The 21726-nt window shown below is 38.6% G+C and overlaps 1 protein-coding gene across 4 annotated transcripts in view; it reads left to right on the top strand.

Moving 5' to 3' along the window:
* TLK1 (tousled like kinase 1) overlaps positions 1-21726 on the top strand; it is a 136160-nt gene that overhangs the window by 30516 nt on the left and 83918 nt on the right. For all 4 annotated transcript variants that reach the window (XM_073305809.2, XM_073305808.2, XM_073305811.2 and 1 more), the window contains one exon: positions 20009-20127. In XM_073305809.2, the coding sequence (XP_073161910.1) occupies positions 20009-20127 (119 nt within the window). The remainder of the gene's footprint in view (positions 1-20008; positions 20128-21726) is intronic.

The raw sequence follows: 21726 nt of genomic DNA, 5'->3' as shown, positions 1-21726 counted from the left end.
AAGAGCTGGTGTCCCCTCTTTTGCAGAGTACACAGTCAAAATAATACACAGGCTAGTGGTGATGACTTTCTCCTGGCTTTTTTTTTTTTTTTTTTTTTTTAAATGCTGCATTCTGCTGCATCTGGAACTAAACAAAGGAAGAAGATTCCAGCCAAGCAGTCCAATAAGATATAATTTTACAAAGTTTCTGGAACTCATTCTCTTGTAAACTTCCTTTTCACAATTCCCTATTTAGGGTGTGCATGAGAAGTTAAAACATTAATGAAAAGCATTTTTTCTTCTTTTAATACAAAACTTTCAGATTTAAAATCTGAAGTGTAATGTGTACACACAAGCTTGTGAATATTTTAGGGCTGTCAAGCAATTAAAAAAAATTAATTGTGATTAATCGCACAATTAAAAAAAATTGTTAATAGAATACCATTTATTTAAATATTTTGGATGTTTTCTACATTTTCAATTATATTGATTTCAGTTACAACATAGAATACAAAGTGTACAGTGCTCACTTTATATTTATTTTTTATTACAAATATTTGTACTGTAAAAAACAAAAGAAATAGTGTATTTCAGTTTACTTAATACAAGTACTGTAGTGCAATCTCGTGATCATAGAAGTTGAATTTACAAATGTAGACTTATGTATTAAAAAAAAAACTGCATTCAAAAATAAAACCATTTAAAACTTTACAGCCTACAAGTCCACTCAGTCCTACTTCAGCCAGTTTACATGCCAGATGCACTAAAGATTCATATGTCCCTTCATGCTTTAACCACCATTCTAGAGGACATGGGTCCATGCTGATGACTGGTTCTGCTCAGTAATGATCCAAAGCAGCGTGAACAGACGCATGTTCGTTTTCATCATCTGAGTCAGATGCCCCCAGCAGAAGGTTGATTTTCTTTTTTGGTGGTTCAGGTTTTGTAGTTTCCGCATCTGAGTGTTGGTCTTTTAAGACTTCTGAAAGTATGCTCCACACCTTGTCCCTCTCAGATTTTGGATGGCACTTCGGATTCTTAAACTTTGGGTCGAGTGCTGTAGCTATTTTTAGAAATCTCACATTGGTGTCTTCTTTGCGTTTTGTCAAATCTGCTGTGAAAGTGTTCTTAAAACGAACATGTGCTAGGTCATCATCTGAGACTGCTATAACATGACGTATATGCCAGAATGTGGGTAAAACAGAACAGGAGACGTACAGTTCCCCCCCAAGGAGTTCAGTCACCAATTTAATTAACGCGCATCATCAGCATGGAAGCATGTCCTCTGGTATGGTGGCCAAAGCATGAAGGAGTATACGAATGTTTAGAATATCTGGCATGTAAATATCTTGCAATGCTGGCTTCAAAAGTGCCATGCGAACGTCTGTTCTCACTTTCAGGTGATGTAAATAAGAAGCAGGCAGCGGTATCTCCCTTAAATGTAAACAATCTTGTCTGTCTTAGCGATTGGCTGAACAAGAAGTAGGACTGAGTGGACTTGTAGGAGGCTCTAACTTTTTATATTGTTTTTGAGTGCAGTTATGTAACAAAAAAAAATCTATATTTGTAAGTTACGCTTTTACGATAAAGAGATTGCACTACTATACTCGTATGAGGTGAATTGAATAATACTATTTTTTATCATTTTTACAGTGCAAATATTTGTAATAGAAAATAATATAAAGTGATCACTGTACACTTTGTATTCTGTGTTGTAATAGAAATCAGTATATTTCAAAATGTAGAAAAACATTCAAATATTTAATAAATTTCAATTGGTATTCTATTGTTTAACAGTGCGATTAATTGCAATTAATTTTTTTAATTGAAGTTAACTTTTTTTGAGTTAATCGCGTGAGTTAATTGCAATTAATCGACAGCTCGAGAATATTTGTTTTACATTTAAAAAAATAATTTCTCCCTCTCCAGGTTTGTGTTTTGGTATGAGGATTTTTTTTTGTTTTGTTTTTCACACTACCATGGAGTATATCCTCTTAGGAAGCACGTACCCACAGCAGATGTCAACATTCATCCTAGTAATCACAGTGATAACTGTGAAACCACAATTTCCCCCATAACTTAGATGAGAAAATAACTTTTTCAGATCTAGGAATGTACAATAAATGTAGCTTAGATGTTAACTCCTTTAAGGGCAACCAGTGTAATGTTCAAGTATCTGCAGCACCATACTCCCGACTATCGAGGGGTAGCCGTGTTAGTCTGTATCCACAAAAACAATAAGGAGTCCGGTGACACCTTAAAGACTAACAGATTTATTTGGGCATAAGCCTTCGTGGGTAAAAAACCCACTTCTTCAGATGCATGGAGTGAAAATTACAGTTGCAGGCATTATTTTATTATTATATTACATTATTTGGGCACGAAAGCTTATACCCAAATAAATCTGTTTGTCTTTAAAGTGCCACCATACTCCCAACTGTGTGTTGTTAATCCCCAGAATTGTCTTGGAAATGAATGATAGCATTGCTGTTGAGTATAACACTGACAAAGTACTAATTAATACTTTTCAAACCTTTGGCACTAATTTTTCTTTATACTCTTCCTTGTGTGTCTTCTTCCTTCTCCTATTCCTTTCTTTTTTATGTTCTAGTTTGAGATGTTTACAGCACTGTTGGCTCTATGAAGATTTTGTTCTCTTTCAGCATGAATGTTGAGAGGGAAAAGACAAAGATGTCCTAAGGGAAGAAAATATTGGAATGGAAAAATGGATCCTGACTCCTGACCTCATCCAAATTTACCCTGCCTGTTTTTGCAGTTGTTCTGTGCTTCATGTGTTGATTTTTAGGGAGTATGCTGCTGAGAACTGTCATTGTCCTGAAGCAGATCATTATCTAGCCTAAAGGTGACACCATGTAGAGGAGCTAGTCGTAGGAGGAAGTAAGGTGGATTGGGTAGGAGTTGGGGCATTGCGGCTGAAGAGTGATCACAGGTGTGGGAGAGCTCTCTTTTGAGACAAGAACTGAAGTAAGAAATTGGAGTGGCAAAGGAGAATTGGCTGTAGGCACAGAGTGGGAAACAGATTTTTCAGGTTGCCTATCCTTCACCCTAGACAAGAACTTCATCCAAGTTAAAATACAGGCATAGTCAGAAAAATAAGTAGTAATGATCTGATGGTCCTCCATATTTATTTTGAGTCACTTCTTGATTTTCTTATCTTACACACTTTCTTAACTTTCAATTCAAATAATGGTGTTCTAGCTGCCAGAATTGCACGCTCGGTGTTAGGGCTAGTCTACACAGGCAACGCTAAATCGTTGCCATGGCAGTGCTTTAACATGCCTTGTGTGGTCGTGGCGCTGTTAATTGCCAGTGTAGACAAGCCCTTAGACTTGAATATCAAGCTATGGTCTCTGCCTCTTACACGTTACCAGTAATAAAGATTTGAGAATTAAATCTTAACTGATAATGTCATGGATTATGCATAAGGCTGTGCAGAATCCAGTTCACTCTTCCATAGCTGTATTTGCTTTGCAGTGCTATCAGTGGTAAGAAGTGGTTAGTTATTTCTATTTTAGTGGAAAAGCTGGTGCTCCTTGCTACTGGTAAAATGTGTGCTGTAGATTTTGGTTATCTAACTATTATAGTGGTACCAGGTATATATATATTTTGAAGTTGTAGAGACTTCATGTTGCTGTCCGCCTCCTTCACTGCTAATTTGGTCAAGTGGGATGACTTGACTCCTGAATTCCCAGTACTGGATAATTATGGCCTTGGGATTGTGATTCACTTCCAAGTGTGCTGATAAGTGAGCGGCTGCATTTTATTGCTGCTATCTTGGTTTTGAACTTTTCCTTCTTGTATTACTTCTGCTTGGCTTCACGCCATTCTACTGCCATCACCATCTCATTTTCTTGCAACATCAGTAATTCTCTCTCATATAAACATGCTTTTCTTTTAGGAAAAGGAAGTTTTTCAAGATTCTTTTTGACAGCCCAGGCCAGCTTGGTTTTCTCTCACCTTCACTGCCCCACCGTGCAACCCAAGTGTTGTATTTGGAGTGGTCCTGCTTCTTAGTAAAAAACCTGTTCTTACACTTGTTTAGACTTAAGTTTTATTTGATGAAGAGTAAGAATCTAGATAGAGAGCTGGTGGTAAAAATTTCATTTTGTAGCCTAATAGTTAGAAGTTTTGAAAATCTGTCTTAGCTGTAAGAAGTAAAGAAAAAAGGGTCCTTCCGGGCACTGTGCAAGGCACATCTGCTCTTCCAGTCTTCGCTGGTTGAGATGATGGGTGTTCATTGAAGATCTGGAGTTGTTAGCAATGAGTCTTCTGTTGAGATTGAGCCATTTTGTAAATGTGTCTAGTTGAATTACTCTTGTACAGTGTTATGTATGTGCTTAGAGACTTGGTCTGCTTATTTGAAAGAACTATTTAAAATATTTAGTATGAAGTCTGAAAAAAATTAAATGGTTATGTCACCATCATTGGGGTAGTAAATAACAGAAAATGTGATGGAGGGCAGATGAAAAGGCAACCAACATCAAATCCAAATTATTCAATCGTGTACCCAGCAATTTCATTCCTACTTCAACACCACTCTACTGAATTTTCCCCATTGCCCCCAAACAAACTTAAGGTAATTGGAGAGCAGTTGGAATTCTTCTAGCTAGATTGTGGTTACATATGTCCTCTGACAGTAGTTTACAAGCATTTACGTTGGAGTTTAAGATCTCCAGAGACCTCAGAAGGCTTATTGCAGCTTTGAGGAAACAAGTAAGCAATTTATTTGTGCAACTGCTGCCTAAAGGATCATGGAGCAAGCCTAACTATTCTTGGAAAACTAAGTGGAATCTGGAAATGAATGCTTCCTTTTAAAATGCAAGGTATTGAAGTAGAAAGTATTTCAGTAGAACTAGAAAGGATAGGCACTGGTAGCCAGCAGCAGTGTTCTTCCGTTCTACTATTATCAGGAAGGTTTGGATTAGATTTTTTTGTTTTGATCTAACTCTCCTGAGGTGAAAATGGAGTATTCTGGCTGAACTGATTGTGTTTTATGTTCTGAGCCCGCCACAAAGGAACAACTGAAATAAGGTCTGAAAGAGTCCTATTCAGCCCCTGATGTGCATGGGATTTTAACTCTGTGTGTGTGGGGTGGGGAGAGGAGGACTGGGTGTGATCTTCTGTGGTGTGGATGACTCATTGTCTACCAATTAGTATTTCTCATTGCTAGGATAACACAATTAAATGCATGTGGTTAACAGATATTTTAAGATCCTATAAGCATTATTACCATATACTTATATAAAAAGCCTCAAATGCACAATTATAATAAAATAAGGATATTATAATGTCTGATATACATAATATAGTCATTGCTTATTAATGATTTATAATTGTTAGGATTATCTTGGTATTCATTACTTTGAACTTTGGTAGTGATTCTCAAATAATCCAGTAGATCAAAACATTGATGGTCCTGCTCCACTATAAAGTAGGTCATTTTCTAAACTACAGTTATTTATTTTAAAATGTTTTAGTGCCCTTACACTTATAAAACGTACACTCTCCATACATTTGGATAGTAAAGCAAAAGAGCAATTGTGTAACTGTACCTGCCTAACAAACTTATGCTGCTTCTGTTTCTTGCCATTTAAACTCTCTGCTTTTCATAACTGTGCTTTATGATATGTTTCAGAGGAATAAATTCTCACTGTGAGGGTGGGTCATTAGAATACACGTAAAGATATGTAGGTACATCTGAAAGCGTGTGCTGCTTTTAGAAACCAGCTTATCACATAGTTTGAGGAGCTCACCATTATTTTCTCGGGTACATTGGCCAAACCGGACAGTCCCTATGTAAAAGAATAAATGGACACAAATCGGACATCAGGAATGGTAACGTACAAAAGCCAGTAGGAGAACACTTCTATCTTCCTGGACATTCTATAACAGATCTGAAAGTAGCCATACTTGAACAAAAAAACTTCAGAAACAGACTTCAAAGAGAAACAGCAGAACTAAAATTCATTTGCAAATTTAACACCATTAATTTGGGCTTGAATAGGGACTGGGAGTGGTTGGCTCATTACAGAAGCAGCTTTGCTTCTCCTGGAATTGACATCTCCTCATCTATTATTGGGAGTGGACTACATCCACCCTGATCGAATTGGCCCTGTCAACACTAGTTCTCCACTTGTGAGGTAACTCCCTTCTCTTCATGTGTCCGTATATTTATGACTGCATCTGTAATTTTCACTCCATGCATCTGAAGAAGTGGGGGTTTTACCCACGAAAGCTTACGCTCAAATAAATCTGTTAGTCTTTAAGGTGCCACCAGACTCATTATTTTCTTTAAAAAGAAAAGGATTACTTGTGGCACCTTAGAGACTAACCAATTTATTTGAGCATAAGCTTTCGTGAGCTACAGCTCACTTCATCGGGTGCATACTCTGGAAAGTGTAGAAGATCTTTTTATACACACAAAGCATGAAAAAATACCTCCCCCCACCCCACTCTCCTGCTGGTAATAGCTTATCTAAAGTGATCACTCTCCTTACAATGTGTATGATAATCAAGTTGGGCCATTTCCACCACAAATCTAGGGTTTAACAAGAACATCTGGTGTGTGTGTGGGGGGCATCAACCTCAGCCTGGTCCAGTCCACACAAGAGATCCACTTTCTGGACACTACAGTGCTAATAAGTGATGGTCACATAAACACCACCCTATACTGGAAACCTACTGACTGCTATTCCTACCTACATGCTTCCAGCTTTCACCCTGACCACACCACATGATCCATTGTCTACAGCCAAGCTCTGCGATGCAACTGCATTTGCTCCAACCCCTCAGACAGAGACAAACACCTACAAGATCTCTATCAAGCATTCTTACAACTACAATACCCACCTACGGAAGTGAAGAAACAGATTGATAGAGCCAGAAGAGTTCCCAGAAGTCACCTACTACAGGACAGGCCTAACAAAGAAAATAACAGAACGCCACTAGCCATCACCTTCAGCCCCCAACTAAAACCCCTCCAACGCATTATTAAGGATCTACAACCTATCCTGAAGGATGACCCAACACTCTCACAAATCTTGAGAGACAGGCTAGTCCTTGCCTACAGACAGCCCCCCAACCTGAAGCAAATACTTACCAGCAACCGCATACCACACAGCAGAACCACTAACCCAGGAACCTATCCTTGCAACAAAGCCCGTTGCCAACTGTGCCCACATGTCTATTCAGGGGACACCATCACAGGGCCTATTAACATCAGCCACACTATCAGAGGCTTGTTCACCTGCACATCTACCAATGTGATATATGCCATCATGTGCCAGCAATGCCTCTCTGCCATGTACATTGGTCAAACTGGACAGTCTCTACGTAAAAGAATAAATGGACACAAATCAGATGTCAAGAATTATAACATTCATAAACCAGTTGGAGAACACTTCAATCTCTCTGGTCACGCGATTACAGACATGAAAGTTGCGATATTACAACAAAAAAACTTCAAATCCAGACTCCAGCGAGAGACTGCTGAATTGGAATTCATTTGCAAATTGGATACAATTAACTTAGGCTTGAATAGAGACTGGGAGTGGCTAAGTCATTATGCAAGGTAACCTATTTCCCCTTGTTTTCCTAACCCCCCCCACCCCGCCTCAGTTGTTCTTGTTAAACCCTGGATTTGTGCTGGAAATGGCCCACCTTGGTTATCATACACATTGTAAGGAGAGTGATCACTTTAGATAAACTATTACCAGCAGGAGAGTGGGATGGGGGGAGGTATTTTTTCATGCTTTGTGTGTATAAAAAGATCTTCTACACTTTCCAGAGAATGCACCCGATGAAGTGAGCTGTAGCTCACGAAAGCTTATGCTCAAATAAATTGGTTAGTCTCTAAGGTGCCACAAGTAAGTCTTTTCTTTTTGCGAATACAGACTAACACAGCTGTTACTCTGAAACCTGTCATTATTTTCTTTGACATGATTGCAAACAGTACAGTACACAAGATAAGAATGCTTGAAGGGCAAACAATTTTAAGAGGATTCCTGTTTAATTAGTTTTATTATAGTAGTGCCTAGAGACTCCAGTAGATATTAGATTGTGCTTAAATGTGGTAAAACACAATCCTTGCCCTGAAGAACTTATAGATAGTCATGACAGACAAAGGGTGGGAGAAAACATGTCAGCTAAACTTGCTTATATCTAATCAGTTAAGGTCAGGGTGGATTTGATTTAAATCATGTTAGGAAGACTCGATTTAATCATGGATTTCTACATAAAAGTGTATTATTGTTGGTTGTTATAACCTTTAATACATATTCTCACAACTCAGAGATAGGTGTAGGTTTCATTTTCAGAAGACACACGCTATACATTTTTAAAGTGATTTATTTTGAAAACATTTCAGATTAGTTTTCCAGCTATATCAGAAAATGAATGATCAGTTATTTCATTTACCAAAGATAATTGAAGCAGATATTTATGAAGTCATTGGGAGATGAACTATCTCCAATTCAACAGGTTAATCATTAATATGTGGAGGATTTTCTTGCAATGCTGTATTAGGAGGAGAACATCACCAGTCAGACATTTAAATTGTTTTATTTAAGTAAAACAACAACGTTATGTATTCTGGATTTTTTCTTCAACAGCAAACAGAATATTTTAGCAAAACAAGCATATGCATTTTTGAATTTAGTTAAACATTCGAGATTTTTAAAATCAGGTTTGTTTTGGTTAAAATTATTTTTAACTAAAATAGTTAACTGAAATATTTTTTAAAAAAAATCAACTGTGTCAGCCAGGTCAACATGAGAAACTTAAAATATTGGCTTCTGCAGCTAACTCTAGTTGTCTTCACCTTTATTTTCCTGTTTGTTCATAATCTGGAAAAGAAAAACAAGCTTTCCTGCTTTTTCAGGTCCCAAACGATTTCTCAGTTGGGAATGAATTAGTCCAAAGGAAGAAAATATTCTTTCTTCACCAGCAGCAGAAGCCACTGCTGTTAATAGTGAGATTATCACTTCAACAGTCTCTGAATCCTAGTGCTTAAGTGACTCCACCAATTCACTGGTGTGACTTTCTTTAAAACATCATCAGCAAACATATATTTCTTGAATGGTTCACCCTCAGCTCTGAAGTTTATTATAGTTAGCATTATGGAGGGATGATTGCTGGATGTCCATGTCATAGCCAACTCCTCTTCTTCAGCAGTTAAGGTTTGACCCTGGTACCAAGTTGTCAAGATTCCTTCCCCACTCTGAAGTCTAGGGTACAGATGTGGGGACCTGCATGAAAACCCCCTAAGCTTATTTTTACCAGCTTAGGTTAAAACTTCCCCAAGGTACAAACTATTTTACCTTTTGCCCTTGGACTTTATTGCTGCCACCACCAAGCGTCTAACAGATATATAACCAGGAAAGAGCCCGCTTGGAAACGTCTTTCCCCCCAAAATCCTTCCCAAACCCTTCACCCCCTTTCCTAGGGAAGGCTTGATAAAAATCCTCACCAATTTGCATTGGTGAACACAGACCCAAACCCTTGGATCTTAAGAACAATGAAAAACCAATGAGGTTCTTAAAAGAAGACTTTTAATTGAAGAAAAAAAGTAAAAGAATCATCTCTGTAAAATCGGGATGGTAAATACTGTACAGGGTAATCAGATTCAAAACATAGAGAATCCCTCAAGGCAAAGCCTTAAGTTACAAAAAGACACACAAACAGGAATATACATTCCATTCAGCACAGCTATTTTATCAGCCATTTAACTAAAACAGAAGCTAAGGCATATCTAGCTAGATTACTTACTAAGTTCTAAGACTCCATTCCTGTTCTGTTCTCGGCAAAAGCATCACACAGACAGAGAGCCTTTGTTTCTCCCCCCCTCCAGCTTTGAAAGTATCTTGTCTCCTCATTGGTCATTTTGGTCAGGTGCCAGCGAGGTTATCCTAGCTTCTTAACCCTTTACAGGTGAAAGGGTTTTTCCTCTAGCCAGGACGGTTATAAAGGTGTTTACCCTTCCCTTTATATTTATGACATGAGTATTGAGAATATTTGCAAGAAAATGAGCTGAAAATAGTGCTTGTCCCATTCATTTTTTTTAATGCTTGTAATTTAACTCTGTCATTGCATATTTTTCTTTTTAAGATCTCACTCAGTCCATTCCAAATTTCAACAGCATCATCAATAAGAGAGCTATATCCCTGCATTTTGTTCAAGGCTACAGAAATATGCTGTAGGGTACGTAGCATGCGTTCAACATTTCTCTTAAGCCCAATGTTGAGAACTTTGGCTGTGACAGTGCCATCTATTTTGTCACGATTTTGTTCACAAACTGTCATCAGATTAGGCCAGTTCTTGATATCGTGCTGAAACCAGTCCACTACTGAGTTCCATTGCATGTCTTGTGGGAGGGTTATCTTGGTTCCTCCCACTTTTTTCAGAGCAGCTGCTGCAAAGTGGTTGTTTTGGAATTATTTTGCAATTTCAACATTAACCTTTATTTCTAAAAAACTGAAGTCTTTGGCTAGGAGGTGAAGCAAATGAGCACTGCAACTGTATGTTATTATCCTGGGACTCTCTTCTAAATAATTTCTTCTCATCTTGCCGGATACATTTGCAGCATTGTTTGTGACCAAGCTGTGTACTAGACATTTGAATTTTTTTTTCACAGTTTGTTTAGCTTTTACTTCTACTACTTGTAAGTATTCTGCTATGTGTGCATTTCCTGATGTATCAGTTGTTTCTGTAAGGAAGACATTTCCTTCTTCTGTTGCCACAGAAGCACAAACAACAGGATCATTGTGGACATTGCTCCACCCATCAAGACTCAGGTTAACAATTTTACCCTCTAGACCTTTTGCACACTGCTCAATTACTCTTTCATACACTTTATCTAGCAATTTGCCTGCGACATCTGCTCTGTTAGGTGGACTGTATGCTGGTCTTAATGACTGAACCACATTAATAAAGTGTGAGTTCCCAATCATATGGAAAGGAGAGTTTGTTGCATAAACAAACCGGGCAATTTTTTCATCTATTACCTCTTTTTTGTAATCTGCTGGTTTTTATCACAAACTTATCTATGGTTATCTAAGGTACAAATAAGTGATGGTCACGTTAACACCACCCTATACCGAAAACCCACCGACCACCATGCCCCAGCTTCCATCCCGGACACACCACATGATCCATTGTCTACAGCCAAGCACTGAGGTACAACTGCATTTGCTCCAACACCTACAAGATCTTCGCCAAGCATTCTCAAAAATACGATACCCACACGAGGAAATAAGGAAACAGATCAACAGAGCCAGACATGTACCCAGAAGCCTCCTGCTGCAAGACAAGCCCAAGAAAGAAACCAACCGAACTCCACTGGCCATCACATAAAGTCCTCAGCTAAAATCTCTCCAACGTATTATCAGTGATCTACAACCCATCCTGGACAACAATCCCTCACTTTCACACTCCTTGGGAGGCAGGCCAGTCCTCGCCCACAGACAACCCACCAACCTGAAGCATATTCTTACCAGCAACTACATACCGCACCATAGTAACTCTAACTCAGGAACCAATCCTTGCAACAAACCTCGATGCCAATTCTGCCTACATATCTACACCAGCGACACCATCACAGAACCTAACTAGATCAGCCACACCATCACCGGTTCATTCACCTGCACGTCCACCAATGTAATATACGCCATCATGTGCCAGCAATGCCCCTCTGGTATGTATATCGGCCAAACTCAACAGTCCCTACGTAAAAGGATAAATGGACACAAATCGGATATTAGGAATGGCAATATACAAAAAGCTGTAGGAGAACACTTCAACTTCCCTGGACACACAATAGCAGATTTAAAGGTAGCCATCCTGCAGCAAAAAAAACTTCAGGACGAGACTTCAAAGAGAAACAGTTGAGCTTCAGTTCATTTGCAAATTTGACACCATCAGTTCAGGATTAAACAAAGACTGTGAATGGCTAGCCAGCTACAAAATCAATTTCTTCCTCCTTGGTGTTCACACCTCAACTGCTAGAGGAGGGCCTCATCCTCCCTGATTGAACTAACCTCGTTATCCCTAGCCTGATTCTTGCTTGCGTATTTATACCTGCCTCTGGAAATTTCCACTACAAGCATCTGATGAAGAGGGTATTCACCCACGAAAGCTTATGCTCTAATACGTCTATTAGTCTATAAGGTGCCACAGGACTCTTTGCTGCTTTTACAGATCCAGAGTAACATGGCTACCCCTCTGATACTTGACACCATGCAAGGCACTGTATTTAGCCGTATATCATCTTCAACAGACAGATATCATCTTCCTTTCCAAATGTAAACGGATGGACATCATACCAAATGGACTGAAGCTGAAAAATCCATTGCTATCTACATACTGCACAGACCACAGTGAGAGATTATGCCACACACTAGCAAAGAAACTGAAGAACCACCTGATAAGCATCCTATACAGCAAACAGGAAAACATCAAAAAGGAGCTCTCCAACCTGGAGACTCTCATAAATAACCAACCTTCCATACAAACGGACTTTACTAAAATAAGACAGGAGATCCACATTACACACTTCACCTCTCTACAAAGGAAAAAGGACGGTAAGCTGTCTAAAATCATACCTGCCACATGGGGTCACAACAGTGGTACCCCTAACTCACCCAGCAATATCGTCAACCTATCCAGCTACACACTCAGCCTGGCAGGATAGTCTTCAGAATCCTATATGTTGAAGATGGAGTCTCCTTAACAAAATAAGTTGTTGCAGTTATTTCATTATTATTACCATACTGCTAATTTAGTATTACACATTGCATTCCCTGACACTCTATACTACTACAAAGGTGAAATTGTAAAAGGAAGATCTGCCTATTTCAGCTATTTATTTTTTATCACAACTACATCTAAAATGATAGTACCAGAGAGTAACAACTATATTTTTTGCTCAAACGTGAGAATTCAAGAATAGTCCAGAAGGAAGACAGGCAGTCCTTAAGAAAGAAGTACGAAATAAAAAAGTTTACCAACCTGAATATCCTGTATGTTCAGACATGTTCCTTTCATCATCTTCAACACAGCTTCCTCCTGAGAAGGAACACTTCTCATGATGTTTCATTTGGGCAACCAGGCCTTGCATTTTTTGTTTCACTGTTTGCATTTTACACGCATACCTGTCTTACCTGCAGGTAGAGTAACTTCATTAAAATAGGTTTCAGAGGAACAGCCGTGTTAGTCTGTATTCGCAAAAAGAAAAGGAGTACTTGTGGCACCTTAGAGACTAACCAATTTATTTGAGCATGAGCTTTCGTGAGCTACAGCTCACTTCATCAGATGTTTACCGTGGAAACTGCAGCAGACTTTATATACACACAGAAATCATGAAACAATACCTCCTCCCACCCCACTGTCCTGCTGGTAATAGCTTATCTAAAGTGATCAACAGGTGGGCCATTTCCAGCACAAATCCAGGTTTTCTCACCCTCCACCCCCCCACACAAATTCACTCTCCTGCTGGTGCTAGCCCATCCAAAGTGACAACTCTTTACATAATCAAGTCGGGCTATTTCCTGCATAGATCAAGGTTTTCTCACATCCCCCCCCACCCCCATACACACACAAACTCACTCTCCTGCTGGTAATAGCTCATCTAAACTGACCATTCTCCAGGTTTAAATCCAAGTTAAACCAGAACATCTGGGGGGGGGGGTAGGAAAAAACAAGAGGAAACAGGCTACCTTGCATAATGACTTAGCCACTCCCAGTCTCTATTTAAGCCTAAATTAATAGTATCCAATTTGCAAATGAATTCCAATTCAGCAGTTTCTCGCTGGAGTCTGGATTTGAAGTTTTTTTGTTTTAAGATAGCGACCTTCATGTCTGTGATTGCGTGACCAGAGAGATTGAAGTGTTCTCCGACTGGTTTATGAATGTTATAATTCTTGACATCTGTTTTGTGTCCATTTATTCTTTTACGTAGAGACTGTCCAGTTTGACCAATGTACATGGCAGAGGGGCATTGCTGGCACATGATGGCATAGATCACATTGGTGGATGTGCAGGTGAACGAGCCTCTGATAGTGTGGCTGATGTTATTAGGCCCTGTGATGGTGTCCCCTGAATAGATATGTGGGCACAATTGGCAACGGGCTTTGTTGCAAGGATAAGTTCCTGGGTTAGTGGTTCTGTTGTGTGGTATGTGGTTGTTGGTGAGTATTTGCTTCAGGTTGCGGGGCTGTCTGTAGGCAAGGACTGGCCTGTCTCCCAAGACTTGTGAGAGTGTTGGGTCATCCTTTAGGATAGGTTGTAGATCCTTAATAATGCGTTGGAGGGGTTTTAGTTGGGGGCTGAAGGTGATGGCTAGTGGCGTTCTGTTATTTTCTTTGTTAGGCCTGTCCTGTAGTAGGTAACTTCTGGGAACTCTTCTGGCTCTATCAATCTGTTTCTTTACTTCTGCAGGTGGGTATTGTAGTTGTAAGAAAGCTTGACAGAGATCTTGTAGGTGTTTGTCTCTGTCTGAGGGGTTGGAGCAAATGCGGTTGTATCGCAGAGCTTGGCTGTAGACGATGGATCGTGTGGTGTGGTCAGGGTGAAAGCTGGAGGCATGCAGGTAGGAATAGCGGTCAGTAGGTTTACGGTATAGGGTGGTGTTTATGTGGCCATTGTTTATTAGCACTGTAGTGTCCAGGAAGTGGATCTCTTGTGTGGACTGGACCAGGCTGAGGTTGGTGGTGGGATGGAAATTGTTGAAATCATGGTGGAATTCCTCAAGGGCTTCTTTTCCATGGGTCCAGATGATGAAGATGTCATCAATATAGCGCAAGTAGAGTAGGGGCTTTAGGGGACGAGAGCTGAGGAAGCGTTGTTCTAAATCAGCCATAAAAATGTTGGCATACTGTGGGGCCATGCGGGTACCCATAGTAGTGCCGCTGATCTGAAGGTATACATTGTCCCCAAATGTGAAATAGTTATGGGTAAGGACAAAGTCACAAAGTTCAGCCACCAGGTTAGCCGTGACATTATCGGGGATAGTGTTCTTGACGGCTTGTAGTCCATCTTTGTGTGGAATGTTGGTGTAGAGGGCTTCTACATCCATAGTGGCCAGGATGGTGTTATCAGGAAGATCACCGATGGATTGTAGTTTCCTCAGGAAGTCAGTGGTGTCTCGAAGGTAGCTGGGAGTGCTGGTAGCGTAGGGCCTGAGGAGGGAGTCTACATAGCCAGACAATCCTGCTGTCAGGGTGCCAATGCCTGAGATGATGGGGCGCCCAGGATTTCCAGGTTTATGGATCTTGGGTAGTAGATAGAATATCCCAGGTCGGGGTTCCAGGGGTGTGTCTGTGCGGATTTGATCTTGTGCTTTTTCAGGAAGTTTCTTGAGCACTTTGGATGGGCTAGCACCAGCAGGAGAGTGAATTTGTGTGGGGGGGTGGAGGGTGAGAAAACCTGGATTTGTGCTGGAAATGGCCCACCTGTTGATCACTTTAGATAAGCTATTACCAGCAGGACAGTGGGGTGGGAGGAGGTATTGTTTCATGATTTCTGTGTGTATATAAAGTCTGCTGCAGTTTCCACGGTAAACATCTGATGAAGTGAGCTGTAGCTCACGAAAGCTCATGCTCAAATAAATTGGTTAGTCTCTAAGGTGCCACAAGTACTCCTTTTCTTTTTTCATTAAAATATTCCCAAACTGGATCTTTTTTACAGCCTGCTGCCATTACAGGTTTTCCCTTTTAGTGAGAGATGGTAGATCTCAAATCAATGAATGCTACACTCAGAAAAACCTCAAGACTTCTGAAATATGCTGCTCAAACAGTTTCACTTTTGTTTCTACTGCCTGTCCCTCCCTTCTCACATTTATCTCCAGACTTCTTCTCCTTGTCCAGATCTATTCTGCCCCCAACAATCTTCTGTTCATTGAACTTTCTGAAACTTTGCACTTTTAGAGAGAGGTAAGGGATTGACTCTGTGTACAAAACTTTGCAGAGGGACAATAGGGTTGAGGTCTGTTATTTCTCACCTCTATATATTTATTTAAGAACATTTTTGCTGTTAACAAGCATGTTATCTCTGGAGACCCAAATCCACAGTTTGAGAACTGCAAAATTACGCATCTCTGATGGTCTCTTCTAGACTGAGCCCCATTGGGTAGGTAGAAAGATTAACCTAAATAATCTATACAGAAGTCCCTGGAACCCCATAAGATTGGGTCCCTAATCCATGAATTATTGGAACGTATTTAAAAAATGTTCTTAAACATTACATGAATATATTGTCTCATACTATAAAATTAGAATTTATAATCCCTATTCCATAATGAGATATCTTTGAGCTATAATGTATCTTAATTAAAACGATCCTCAAAAAGCATTTTATCAAAAACATTCAATTTTTATGTATTTTTAAATAATTGATTTTTATCCACCCTGGTTAAGATTAACATTTAAGTATTTTCTAGAGAAACCGTACACATATATCAGCACCTCCTTCATCTTTACAGAGGATAAAGTTTTATTGGAAGAAGTTGTCTAATGGTTTTTGGTGTTTTCAAAGAAATTAAAAGCTAAATACGTTTTAGATGGGATGTGATGTATTGGTGAAAAAGGCTTGATAAAAGTTATTACTGTAAAGCTATAGTTCACTTTTCTTACATATTTCACTTTTTATATTAGCGTGTCAACAAAGTGAACAGTTAAACTTGGGAAAAATCTTGTAAGTGAAATTTGAATGTATTAAAGATAAACTTGCCTATTTTAGTGAGGTTGTTTTTGGGGTAGGAGGGAGGGAAGTCAGCTTCTGTGACCAACAGGTCCTTCTCAGGTATAGCTTCCATTACGAATAGTGTGTATTAAGTCAGTTATTCTTCCAAGAAGGTAAATTGGTTAAGTTGTCTTTACTGTTCAGATTTCTGTAAGGTGTACCAGATTGCTATAATATGTAGAACTTAATTTTTTTTTTTATAAATGGTCTTCCATATCCTGCATTGTACATGTGTTCCTTAATCTGTTTAAATTACAATGTTCTTAAAATTGAAAAAATAGCCTTTTTGTTTTGCTTTGTAAACTGAATAAATTATAGCCTAGTTATTAAAGATACTGAGGACTTACAGATACCACTTGAAATCAACTTAAGTTTTAGGTGCTCAACACCTTTGAAAAATCAAGCCAGAAATAAAATAAATATTTTAAGAGAAGAATTTGTAACAGCTTTTTTTTAGTAAATGTAAGTGAAAATTGAAAGTGTTACATTTTTAAAATGGTGATTAAACAGTGTAGGGATATTTTTGGAGACTATAGAGAGGAGATTTTCTAGGCCCAGTATGATGATAAATATGAATAAAATAAAGGGCCTTTCATAATCTAAATTCCTGAGGCAGCACTATGACTGCTAGAAAGCCAATTATAGTATTCTCCTTCACCACTGCCAAAAAAAAAAAAGGGGGGGGCTCTATGTGTACATATTTGGTGAAAAAACACTTGTGATTTACTTCACATATCTACTGCACTTTGTAAGGCTATGCCAACAACAGACTTCCTGAGTGTGTCTGCTTCCTGGCTGTCTAATTTCAGCACATATGCAAAGTTAAGCACGTGTACTATGAAGGAATATTTGTTTTTTTTTGAGTCCTTATGTGGTTTCTCATTCCATAAGAGTAGTTCTTGGTAGTAGAATCCTCAGTAAAGAAGAGAGACAATAACATTACATTCTTTGATGATCTTTCATCATATTTTCTTACAGTCTTATGTTGGGACAGTGAAGGAAAAACACCAAGGAAGAGATTAAGGCGATTTGAATTGGCAAAATAAGTGTCAGCACATTCCCTGTCAACAAAAATCAGCTGTGGTTTTGCACTGACACACACTCCACCTCGGCCAAATAGTCAACCCTGCATGGGTATAGATTAATCAAAATGAGCAGCCTGGGCACAAAAGGGTGCAGGACAGAAAAGTCTGTTTAATTGTTCTACAGTAAAGGGTTGTGTCTTATATACAGGGATTACTAATGCTAAATAAATAGTTCAATTAAATACATACGCAAATAATACAAACTAATTGTGCCTTATGCTCAGGTTAACGTGGGAATCTTTGTTTCTTAATTTCATCTTTAACAACAACAACCCTGTCTGCTCCTCCCCCACACATGCACATTTTCAAAATCTTCTCATTTGGGGCTTGGGCTGTGGGGCTGTTCCATTGCTGTGTAGACTTCCAGGCTCAGGTTGGAGCCTAGACTCTAAGACCCTGCAAGGTGGGAGTGTCTCAGAAATTGGGCTCCAGCATAAGCCTGGAAGTCTACACAGCAATGAAACAGCCCCAGCCCGATCCCTAGAAGCCAGGTATGCTGTCTAGGATTTTATTTCTCTATTGATACAACACCAGGTAACCATGTGCGATCAGTTTATTAATCAAAGATAGATCAGCATAATACAGAAAGGTTAGTACATTACCAGTCTGGAGAACAGGTTTGCAGTGGTTACGTCTTCGCTCTGTCTCAAGTTGTGAGGTTATTTTAGGTGTGAAAAATGGCTAGAATCGTGATGGTCAGATCAGTCACGTGTCTAGTTGGTGTGGAGACATACCCTATATAGATTCTGGTTGACCAAAACTATTTGCAGATTTGAGATGAATTCAGCAAATAGTTTCAGAGGAAGGGAAAAAAAAGGAAGAAAAAGATTTTGGAAATCTCAAAACATTTCTTTTTCGACTTTTTGTTTAAGCAAGAAATTTCATTTAGGAATTTACCACCTTTTCATTAAAAAAGAATACAAAATGTCCCCCCACCTCCAAAAACAAAATAAAATGAAAAACTGGAAAAAAATGTTTTGGGCCAGTCTAAAGTGTTTTATTTGATCGAAAAGTACATTTTTCCCCGACAAAATGAAAAAAAAACAACCTATTTTTTTGTTGTGTTAGTCTGAAACAGAAGTTTTTCAATTTTTTTTTTTCAGGTTGACAACCAAACCAAAAAATTGGTTATTCCCACAGGCCTATTAAAAACTAGGTGTGCAAAGATGAGATCTACTAATTCTAAAATCCAAAAACCATCAGTTCAGTTCACAAACTACAGATAATACTTGCTTTGTTTAATAAATCGTTAGTCTTAAAAGCAAAGTATGTTTTGTTAAACAATTTTTCTTATTTAGTCATCACATTTTAAGGTAGTTTAATCTAACTAATTTTTTAAAATATGCTTTTTAAAACATTTTTAATTGAATTCTAATTTCCATCCAAATAGAGCATGATGAAAATCATGAGTAAAAATATCAGTCTAATAAATCAGAAATGCATCATTCACCATTTTCTAATATAATGAAAATGTCAATATTAAGACTCTTAAGTAAATGTATGTTAAACTAATATAATTGCTGAAATAAATGTGTAGGTACAGCATAGCCTCCTGGTTAGCAAAAGTGCCAAATTTAGTGTAAAGGCTATATTTCATTGCAAATCAACATGTTTTAATGGTTACTAACCAATAAGAAACAACCTTTCTTCAGGAAAATAACAGAAAAGTACAAATGCAAAACAACTTTAACATCAATTATTTAAATTAAGGTTTTCTAAGTTGTATTGGACCATGGGCAGAGCTGGTGGAAGGGGTTATTGGTTCTTTGATGCTCAAATACATTTGTTAGTCTCTAAGGTGCCACAAGTACTCCTTTCCTTTTTGTGGATACAGACTAACACAGCTACTACTCTGAAACTTGATCTAGACAATTACTGAGGTGGTTGAAGTTGCTGGATCTGCTAACATGATAAAGGGGCTCCTTTTGACTCCTGTTTTCCTCTTCTGGATTTCTGATTTTCACCAAAATTAATGGAGTTCAGTATAGAATATTCCTTGAAATTTTGGAATTGGTTAGATGTTCACAAGTTACTGTATAATAGACAGATATGCCCTTGAGCTGAGTGTGAGACCTCGCTTCATGCAGCTTGTTATGGTCTATACTATAGTGAAGATTTTGTATAATTATTTGGAAACTTTCTTGTGCAAGCAAGTTTGTTATAGAATATAACTAATTAAAATTATTTCTTAGGTGCAATGGATGAGCTTCATAGCCTGGACCCAAGAAGGCAAGAATTGTTAGAGGCCAGATTTACAGGAGTAGTGAGTGGCAGCACTGGGAGTACTGGAAGTTGCAGTGTTGGAGCTAAAGTAAGTAGAATTGGGTGGCTATTTAAACCTCTCTGTGAAATGTTAATTTAATTTTAATTTAAGAAAATATACTATCTATAAAACATACACCATGTATAACAATGAGTCTCATCAGAAAATGCTGTAGCCTATCTGGGGTAGGTTGGCATGATTTATTTTCTAGTTTAGTCTCTTATTCCAGTAAAAACATTGGCTTATGGGTTCCATATACTTTATAAAAGTTTTTCTTTTGGTAGGATGTGCAAGGGTCACTGTGAAAATGGGATATATGACTCCTCTAGGACAGCTTTCATTTTGGGAGAGAGAATGAAGGGGTATTCCTTTACATATGTACCTCCCGCACATCCTCATTTTTCCACTGTCTGAAACCAGCAAGACACACAGGAGTTGCACCTAAGTACATCTGTGTTTCCTGTTCAAGCAATTAGTTGAGATTCTAGAACTTTCCTCTTCTCTTGATGGGCAGTTTCCCTTATTTCCTGGGAAGAACAGTTATGAAAAGGCTATCTCTATCTAACTGCTGCAAAAGAGTTGTTAGAAGTTTGCAGAACATAAGGTGAAAACCATAATAAATAGATTCTTAAAATGAGTGCTCCTGGTTGGTTTCTGTGTCCAAATACACAAATGTCAGAGGAACACCAGATATGACATGAAAAAGAACTACCTGAAGATGTTCCTAGATAACAAGGAAGATCCCTGAGAAAAGCCTACCAATTCTATTTATTCTGGTTATGTTTCAACAGGAACTTCAATTCACAAGTCATGATCTAGTCTGAGGTCAGTCTCATTCTGCAAACTGGCTGAATAATGGATCAGTGATCCAGTGTCTCCAAGATGAGCACTTGCTCTGGCAAGAGTTATAATTTTGCATCATAATATTTCTGCACAGCCTTGCTTTTGAGTATTGGATTTGTGGAAGAAAAGAGAACAATCCATTGATCAAGGAGGTAGAAAATGGACAGCCTAACAGATATCAAATGCATTGGCAATAGGGCAAGCGTTTCCACTAAAGGGCTTTCTGGAATTCTTTGTCAAACAGATCTCTGAATAGATATAAACCAGGCCAAGAAAAGACCTGTTTTACATTACTTCTCAGGCTGCATGACTTCATACATTTTTATAACCCAAGGATATTTATGGTTTAACTTCTTATTTTTTCTTGGCAGTCGAATCCTTTTATATAGGGGAAACTATTTCCATTTAAAGAGTAGGAAAATACTGGCAATAAGTTGTAGTTTTCGGATAAAAGAGGAGGGTTCTGCCATTAGGTTTGAAACCCACTCTAGTAAAACCTTTCTGCAACAGAAACATCTCAGTCAAAGCATAACTTGAGGACGTTAGATGATGGGGCTGAAAACTCAAGTATGACAGATGTCAGTGAAAACCAAAAGGAAGCTGAGAATCTTGATAATCCTGACGATCAAATTTGTAACAAGAATAGGTATGCGGAATGTGTGTACTTTGCACAATACAGGAAAGCTGGCACGGGTTACATGAGAGGAAAAAAAAATGATCTGAACATACTGGATGTCTGTGAGAGGAGATGGGCGAGGAGAGGCAAGATGGTATGTGTGCTTCAATCTTATACTCAGGAGGAGG

This window comes from Lepidochelys kempii, chromosome 11 (assembly GCF_965140285.1).
Source record: "Lepidochelys kempii isolate rLepKem1 chromosome 11, rLepKem1.hap1, whole genome shotgun sequence".
NCBI classification, from domain to species: domain Eukaryota; kingdom Metazoa; phylum Chordata; order Testudines; family Cheloniidae; genus Lepidochelys; species Lepidochelys kempii.
This window is presented reverse-complemented; position numbering and strand designations above follow the sequence as displayed.